This window comes from Pavona decussata, unplaced genomic scaffold, assembly GCF_977016875.1.
Source record: "Pavona decussata unplaced genomic scaffold, jaPavDecu1.1 SCAFFOLD_366, whole genome shotgun sequence".
In the NCBI taxonomy this organism is placed as follows: domain Eukaryota; kingdom Metazoa; phylum Cnidaria; class Anthozoa; order Scleractinia; family Agariciidae; genus Pavona; species Pavona decussata.
In genome coordinates, this window is record NW_028145742.1 from 1915460 (window position 1) to 1924297 (window position 8838).

An 8838-nucleotide genomic window follows, 5' to 3' on the forward strand; every position below is an offset into this window, starting at 1 on the left:
AGTAAGCAAAAGCGAATGTAATAGTTTTGTTTTCAAGGAAACGTAGCGTGAGAATTGTCGCACTCCATTATTTTGACATCTTGATCAGTGTGTGGAATGAATCACATGCGGCTAGATTCGGCACAAGCTTTCCCCGTGATTTTTTCAGTATTACGTAATCATGTAATACTGTACCGGTACGTTAATTACTTCCATTCCGTCTATTTCATGATTTTTTTCATCCCTTTGTGTTAAAAGGAAACATGCACTTTTTAGGACGAATACATAGCTTAGTCTGGTGTAGGGGAAGTATCACGGGATTTTTGACCTTTTTTTAGGTGAAAGCGATGCAACAATACCTTCACGAAGACCCAAAAAAATCCTAGAATGCCCTGCTAGCCGAGCGTTACTTTCTGCCGCCAAGTGATTTTGCTTGTACGAAGTTGTCCACGTCTCTGGTATTTCGTGTAGTTGGTTTGTTTAGCTTCCTCGAAAGAAGTCTTTTACCCCGGCAGAGAAATGCAAAAGGAAAAGCTTCTGAATTCTTAAAAGGAACAAGTCATGCATGATTGGGGTGATGAGCTGGGCCAGCGTGACAGTTGTAAAATGGGAGAACTTGAAGCTGGAATCCATTCTGACCCAGTGCCTCTATCGCCGGAGGCACAGAGATTAAAATTAAGCTCTCTTAAAATTAAAATTAAGCTCTCTGTTAAACGAAAACTTTGAAATAACCGGCACAGAGTCTTCGTGACCGCTCCTCCTTCAACTCTTTCTTATGTGCTTCTCGCACGGGCAGCGATTTCATTTTACCATCACTGTTAGGAGATTCCACCATCGGAGGGATGGGGTAGCTCATAGATTGGGATATACAGGAAGGCTTCACCTCGGAAAGGGGTGCCGTTTTCACCTTCGTAATGTGCGAATGGGAAGTGAAATTATTTAAGAATTAGGCCGTGAATCGAAGGAATAACAATTGAATCCAAGAAAATGGGCAACGAAACGCAACGATTACGCTTGTTGACAGAAGCGAAAAAAAGAAACTTTGGCTCATCTTCGAGGTATAAGAAAGTGAACATTTTTTTGTTTTATTATGGAATGTAATTTCGGTAAAAGTTCGTATGTGAAAGGATAAGGGATTGTTTCACTTACTTCAGTAAGAACCCCTCCCCTCCCCCCCCCCCCCACCCTCGGTTTCCCTGGGAATTCGAACTTCTAGGCATTTGAACTTTTGGAGAAAATTATGAAGCATTATGTATAATTCTCTTCGTTTGACCTTTAGACTACTCAATTCAGTTTCTAGTCAGGCGCTAGACGCGAACTTTGGAAGGCATATAAAGGGGCATGTTTGGAGCTAGTGCCAGGCCGTGAAAGAGTCTAAAAAGTTGGGGTCTCCTTCTCTTGTAGCACAACTGATAGATCCATCTCAGTCCGATCGTTCCTCAACTTCATATTTTGAAAGAGGGAAGAGAAAGAAAGCAAAAAGTTGAGTGTTAGCAGAGCCTACGTCAAATCTTCGGAAGGAAAAAAATCCGAGGGAAGAAAGAAGAAACGAAATCTTTTTCACCATCTTTCCTTCGGTTTTCAATGCTAAAGTTTGTTTCACCAAGTAATTAGTCATTAATATGATTTTCAACTGTCAGTTTTGTTGTCCAATTGTCAACTTAGGTTAGTGGTAAAAGTGCGATGATAAGAGATTTTATAGAGTGAGTTTGACCACCATCAGGACTTCAATACCCTGTTCTTGATTTCTTCACCATTTCTATGGCATAAATTTTGCTTCAACGCTAGCAGAGTTCTCACCACACAAAAACAAGTCTTTTTACAGGTCACGAGTAAAGCTTCAACAAGACTGTTGTATCGTACACTTCAAAATATCTTTATTTTTTTTTTCATTCAAAATTTCAAACACAACATCATCTCAGACATCTTGTATCTCAAGAAGACAAAATATAAAAATACACCTTTGGGGACTATAAGCGAGTGTGTTGGTTTGATCCACATAGGGGTGTTAAAAATCTCAACATTTCCTTGCTAGAAAACTGCAAACTGTCCTTTAAAAAATAAATTAATATGTTTGCATTTTGACTCATATATATTAAATGCTTGCTACAATGAACTTGAATAAAAATCTACACGCGCGTTTTTTTTCTTTCCACTTCGCTATTATATCAACTTTGGTCCTGATCGTCTTTATGTTGCTTGCGAGCCCGCGAGGCCAGCACTCTAACACTTGGAAGTTCATTTGACACGGGAGCTCCATCGGTCAGCGGTAATCCTTGGTAATTCTCGTCACCTTCTTCGTCATCACTTCGGAAGTTGAGCTGCCGCCGATGTTTCTTTCGGTGAGAACGACTGCTTGCCGATCGTTTGGAAGGTGATCGTGTCTCGTTCGGAGCTAGCTGTTGCGGTGACGGTGGCTGCAATGATTGTATAGAAGGAAGAGAAGGGAGCGATGGAGCGGAGCCATTCTGTAACACACGAGTCAAAAGTGCTTTCATTTCCGCCACTTCGCTTCTCATTTCTTTGACGGTCTGTTCATGTCGGCTGGTCACTTCTGCAAGGTCCTGTCTTAACCTGATGGAAGAAAGAAAGCAAACACTTGAATCTCCCTCAGTAATACGACACCTCACAAATCTGCTGTTACAAACTGATCAAAATCACTGCGGAGAAATACAACAGGACTTGGTGTGATTTGAACTCCAATAAAGCGCGCACCGAATAACAACCCCAATAGCAACATCCAAAGGCAACAACAATTCTATATGCTATCTATAAAATTAGTGAGGAATAGTTCCACCTTGGCTGACCTAGGAAAATGGGATTTGCGCGCGCACACACTAAGGAAAACACCGAATTACGTGACGAAACTAGAAGAATAGTTTCAATTGATTGTTGAGGAAAGTAAATGCGTTTATTTGCTTGGTAAGTCTGAGCGATGTCTACCTTTCAATCTCTTTGTTCAGAGTTTTGTCAGTCTTGACTCCGTTACCACTCTTCCCCTCCAGGATTTCATACACCTCATCAACTACTTCCTTGATCTGGTGTGTCATGCGCTCAAGTTCCCCAGAACCGGGCTGAGTCGAGTCGTCATCGTAATACATTTCCTGTCAAATCAGACAAAAAAATCACCATGAGTAGGCACTAAAATGCACGCACCAGAAGAACTATCCGTTTTTGGTACCTTTCAAAAGAGGACACTCCAGTGAGGGCCTCCTATAAGGGTCATTTAGAAGGCTCAATTTGTGTGCGGTGGAAGTTCAAATGTATTTGCAATGAGATGTTGTTGCTCAAGTTACTAACAGAAAATGCGCCAAAACGTACGTTTATTCTTAAGAATGTTCTATGTCGTAGCTCTGTCTCTTGAAGCTCGTGAAACGATAAAGAGAGCCAACAGAAACAGTCCGGTTTAATATCTAGGCGCAAACCATTACGGCGGTTATACTGTACACATTTTTACACTAGTTTGAAGTAAAACTCCTTGCCCCTTCTTAATCGTGGACTGAGCAAAATACTAGGACAGAGATCACTGAAAGCGGTCGAGCACACACAGTTACAGTGCATCCGCACACTACCCTACAGATACAAATTCAGAGTGGTTGAAATTGGTTACTAAGCCGATGGTTGGGCTGCTTACTGAACTAAAAAAAGAATGCCTCAAGCTCCCAAAAAATTCTTAAGAAAGAAGGAAAACTAAAAAAGGAACACACCATAGAGAAATAATATCACAGAAAGAAGGAAAATACTTTGAATGCTACTTTACCTCCGGAGCAAATCGTTGATGAATGCGTCGCCTGAACTTTTCGCGAGTTTTTTCGCTCATGTTCTCCTCCATTGTCAGAATCGTACTGGCGCGTTGCATGGCTGCATTTGCCTTGGCGTTATCATAAACACGCTGAAACGTGTCCGACATCAGAGCAATGAACAGATTCAACATGACAATAGCTGATACACCAAGGTAAGTCCCGCATAAAATCTGCGCCATGAGACGGTCCACCACAAGCAGGGAATCCCAGGGATAGTTCCCCACAACTGTTAGCTGCCACACTGAGTACATGAGATCGTTGAATTCTTCCCAGCCTTTACTGTCCTGTCCGTGACTTTCCATGATCGCAGCATTTTTACTTCCGCCAAAAACAATCCAGAATGCGCACACATAAGGCACGTAGATCTCAACATAAAGAAACCCGAACTTGAGAGTATCGTCTATGATATGTCCGATCATCACGATGAACGGCCCCAATGTCACAAACCCGCGAAAAACTTTCATGAGTCGCAGCCAGATGAAAATCAACGCGATCGCGAAAACTTTAGGGTGTAGGGAATGTGCTGTTTCATTTTTAAGCACAACGGCAAAAATCCGAGTCACTATTATCCCGAGAATCCAGCCGTAAGTGACCCAGTCAAAGTAGTTCCAAGAGTCATTGAAGTAAGAGATACCTGACTGAGCAACATCGTTTCGTTCCATTTCAAGGTATTTTCTCTCCTCTGGCCATCGTGGATGACAAAAATCAAGATCTCTGTCAAGCTGCCGGATCCTCCATGTCTTCCATTTTTCATGCGCTTCTTTCGAAGCAGTGATCTCGAAAAATTCGAGGCAGACAAAATACAAAGTCATCGCACACGCTATAGCTTCTAGAACAATGCGCCACCAGAACTTACTGGGTGGATTATAGTAATCAGTACCTGACTCCTCTCCCATATGTAGAGTAACACCCAAAGCTGTCCAGATCATCACGAAGAACGCGTGTACAAAAATATTCTTGAATGTTCCACGTCGGCCAAACTGATCCCACTTCACTTCAATCAGTCGTTTGAATACTGGGTGCATAATTAGCTCCATCTGCTTAAAATGCACCACACAGTGTAGAGGTGACCTCGCATAAGAGCTGTAGCCTCCTTGGTCGTTTGGTAGGTAGGGCTCTAAGTGATTCAGGTAGAAGTACTGACGTCTGTTGCCTCGATCTGTAGAGTGAAACTGGTCCAAAGCTTCTTTAGCCACCGGAGGCATTTTGGAAATCATGAAGGACATCACTGAACTGCCTGCATTGTCCTGTACACCTGCAGGAGATCCTTGGTCTATTAAGTATTTTGCTGTCTCTGAACGATCTGAAATAGCAGACAAAAGAAACAGTGAAAAGTAATGAATAAACGAGTCCTGTAGCAGAGGGGGTGTTTCCCCCTAGGGGGGTAGGGGGGAGGCTGGCCAACTTCTAAGAAAGGGAGGCAGGGGGTGTAGATGTTGTAGGTTAAAATGAATCCCAGGTTAAAATGATTTCAACCTAGGTTGATTTGTATTTTCCTTTGTTTCAGATGTAAATTACCCAACCTTAACAAAGGGAAACACAAATCAACCTAGGTTGAAATCATTTTAACCTACAACATAGATAAGGTTTCCAGGATGGGGTGGGGGGAATAGATCAAAGATTTACAGTACCTAATCCCTTCCCACGAATACAACAGTTAAAAAAAATCATGCTTCACTCGAAACTCAGGTGTTAATTCTATTTGTTGGGTATCCTGTTATATACAGACAACTTATCAATTGACTATCCCTATGCTAGTTCCTACCTAGTTCAGCTGCAACTTGCAGGGGCGTGCGCATTTTGTAATCACGGTCCTCCATCCCGCCACCTAGTTTGAGAAGAACCTTGAGTGATTTAGAGGCATCATTCTTGGCAGCATAGTGGGTTGGTGTTTGATTCTCCTGATTTGTACATGCATGAAGATGGGCTGTAGAAAGAAACACACAATTCAGAAATCGTTTTTAATGGACTGTTGTTAAGATGAATTCTAGCTACCCAAGAAAGGCAAGGCAAACTATAAACGTCTCCTTTTTCTCCGGAACAGGAGAGTGGCAAGACCTCCGTTGTAGAGAAAGATCTTAAGTGACAATGCAAGATCAATCTTGAACAAGATCGCAATGTATTGGGCAGGGGTCCAGCCTGCATAGCTGGCAGGATATTTGCATGTGGACAACATTGCCAGCCATGCTGCACTACATGTGCCACTTTGGGTCCTGAGTGAATGTGAGTGCAGGATGAGTGTGTGGATAGATTATTAGAAATCTCAATGCTTTGATGTCACTTACACAACATAAACTGGACCAAAAGAAAAGGAATGTCTAAATGATTAGTTCTGAAAAGTGAGAAATTTTGGATCGTTGAAATTTTTTAGGGACCTGTGTGATTGATTGAGTGGATGGAAAGATGGGAATGGTGTGTGGGTGGCTGGGTGGGTAGTTAGTTTTGGTGAGCGGGGGGGGGGGGGGGAGGGGGAGCCTCTTTATTGGTAACTGTCCGTGTAATGCAAACTTAATATTACTTTGCTTTAAAACCAAATTTTTCCAAGGCAAAAAGTGGAAAATTAAAGAAAGGTAGAGAGAATCTACATGCTGACTTTGGTAATTAGAGGGTTTTTTTAAGATCTTCAAAAGTGTATTAGGCTTACTTCTCTTTGTTTAATATGATTCACAAGGTTACACTATAATATAATATTATTATATTGTAGTGTTATATTAGCGTAACGTTGGGAGTCATATTAGACAAAGAGAATTTGTATTTGCAGGTGGATCTATTAAGATCACACGAGGCTATCACACCATTTAAACTAACCTCCATTACTGACAAGGAATTCCACCATTTCAGGATAATCAACAGCCGCCGCTACGTGCAGGGGTGTTCGACCGTAATCATCTGCTCTGTTGACATGGCCGCCATTTTCCAAAACAAACTTTGCTACATCTATGTGCCATATACGGGCCACTTCATGAAGAACGGTTTGACCGTAACGATCCACAAAGTTTAGATCAGCACCTTCTCGAAGAAGATCTTCAATGAACTCGAAGTCCAGCTCCTGCTCGTGTTCCAAGCTCGCTCTCGCCAGTTTAGCAAAGTAGATGATCAAAGCTCGACTTGCTGCGATGGCTGGATTGATTTGCTCGCCATTATTTACCGACGGCGAAGGCTTCAAGTACGCATTAGTATCGTACATTGCCAACCGATCGTGACCCAGATCTTCGACATCACTGTCCAACACACAAGCTTGTTCCACTGAAGATTCTACTCTGGAATACAACTTGCTTGCCCTAGTACTTGTTGTCTGAATTTGCCTCATTGAGCGAGTGTAATCCCTCCATCTTGAAACTGTCACCACCTCTTTAGAGACCTTCTTCCAGTTTTCCGCCGAAGATTTCCTCCTCGAACTTTGGATATGATTCATTCTGTTCAACTCCAAATCACGAACATGATCGTAGTCGCTGTTGACTGCTATCGGATGAACTTTTCCGTTCCTTGACATCACGTAATCGTCTGCCCTGTAATTCGATTTAAAATTGATTTAATGTTTAGCACTTCGAAGATATAGCCATTTCTAGAGAGTACTGATACAACTTGAAGCGGTCTAAGAACAACAAGTTGCGTCTGTGGATTGAAAGGTCGTTTGTGACGAGAGCTTTTTGTTCCTGGTCGCCATTTTGTTGTCAGGCAAACATGTTTGTTGTTGAGCACGTGACTTTACATCATACAATTACAAATTAATCATGCAAAGTACATTTGATTTATTAAAAATTTCCACGCGTTCTGTAACACTCGAGCCACAGTGACAAAACAAGTTTCTGCATTTTCTGATCACTCCTGCCACGTATCAAGAAACGAATTAAATAGAATCAAAACAGACTTATGTTAGAGACAGTATGTCAATTAACAAACTCGTGATTGGATGTGTTATCACTAACTCAATAACTTTCCGGAACCGTAACTTGCTAAATTAACAAACAGAAAGTTTTATGCGATTAACTCAGTAAGCATACCTTGTGAAATACCTCCCGCCACTCTGAAATTCTACTTCAGGGAAGACCATTTTCGCATCTGATACTTTTCAGCAATATCTGATTGGAGGTAGCGTTTCGTCCTCGCCAAAGCTCTAAGCAAAATGAGTGCTTTGTTGTTCATCAGGTGGATTTAAATTCCTTCAGTGTAATTGTTTGACTACCAGCAAACACTTCAAAGGGAAACAATACAAAAGAGAAAAAAATAGAAACAAAAGCCGGCTTGTGTATTTTCGTCGGTACAAGCGTGCCATTTTCAGCCTGCTTCGGTCACGTGCCCAGCAACCATTTTACGTTCTTTTATTCCTCTCTCGAGGAATGAACACACTTGCTAATAGGCCGCGTACAATGTGTAATCACTACACGTGGCGGAAATATTATTCACATTACAAAAGGGTTGCATATTTTGTTTTGGGCCGATTCGCTTAAATTTTCAGCATTCATGCGGACTCTGGTTCGAAAAGTAAGACGGTGACACAAAAATGATGACTGCATTCTGCAAAGGAATTCGCTGCTATTTGAAAACAAATAGTTTTATGAACAACCTGTGCTGTTACCAGAATGGGAAAGATTATTTGCGTCTCTCACCAGCTGTAAAGGGTCACCTTCGTCGTAACTATATTTTAGAAGTAAAATAACAACAAAAATAGGCACGATTGAAGTTGACGCTATGTCTAATTCTAAAGCTTGCCTTAAATGGCTGTTCAAAGTAAAATAAGGGTTAAGCAATAGCTCTTATAGTGCTTATAAACACTGATAAGCGATGATAAATGGAAATTAATCAGTAAAGATTGTGTTTCTTTACGTCAACCATATTCAGATTTATTCAATCCAGCTTATTTGGATTTTAGTACAACTCGGATTGAACAAAGGAATTGACTTTTTTTCCGACCACTTTTGAATGAGCACGTGTTAAGAAGTCTAGGAAACGAGCTAATTTTGCTGATTGCAAGACGCACCATCCGAACAAAATTGACGCAAAGGCTCATCTTTGTGCACGAAAAGTTTGTACATTTCAATAATTCTAGGTGTTC

At 41.4% G+C, this 8838-nt stretch overlaps 1 protein-coding gene across 1 annotated transcript; it reads right to left on the reverse strand.

Annotated features, from left to right (window-relative positions):
* Window positions 1–1839: 1839 nt before the first annotated feature.
* LOC146452707 (uncharacterized) lies at window positions 1840–7931 on the reverse strand. Its single transcript, XM_085097484.1, has 6 exons — window positions 7787–7931; window positions 6591–7291; window positions 5548–5709; window positions 3740–5085; window positions 2923–3083; window positions 1840–2553 (listed from the first exon to the last, which is right to left on the reverse strand). Exons 1-6 carry the CDS (start codon window positions 7834–7836, stop codon window positions 2148–2150), a joined length of 2826 nt encoding a protein of 941 aa, XP_084953610.1. The 5' UTR covers window positions 7837–7931; the 3' UTR covers window positions 1840–2147.
* Window positions 7932–8838: the final 907 nt, after the last annotated feature.

Excerpts from the sequence above, each read along its gene's own strand:
- LOC146452707 (XM_085097484.1), bottom strand. The coding sequence starts at position 7,836 with ATGGTCTTCCCTGAAGTAGAATTTCAGAGTGGCGGGAGGTATTTCACA. Across the intron at positions 5,710-6,590 it reads ATTCCTTGTCAGTAATGGAG|CCCATCTTCATGCATGTACA; the intron begins GTTAGTTTAAAT and ends TTCTTTCTACAG. Across the intron at positions 3,084-3,739 it reads ATCAACGATTTGCTCCGGAG|GAAATGTATTACGATGACGA; the intron begins GTAAAGTAGCAT and ends CTGATTTGACAG.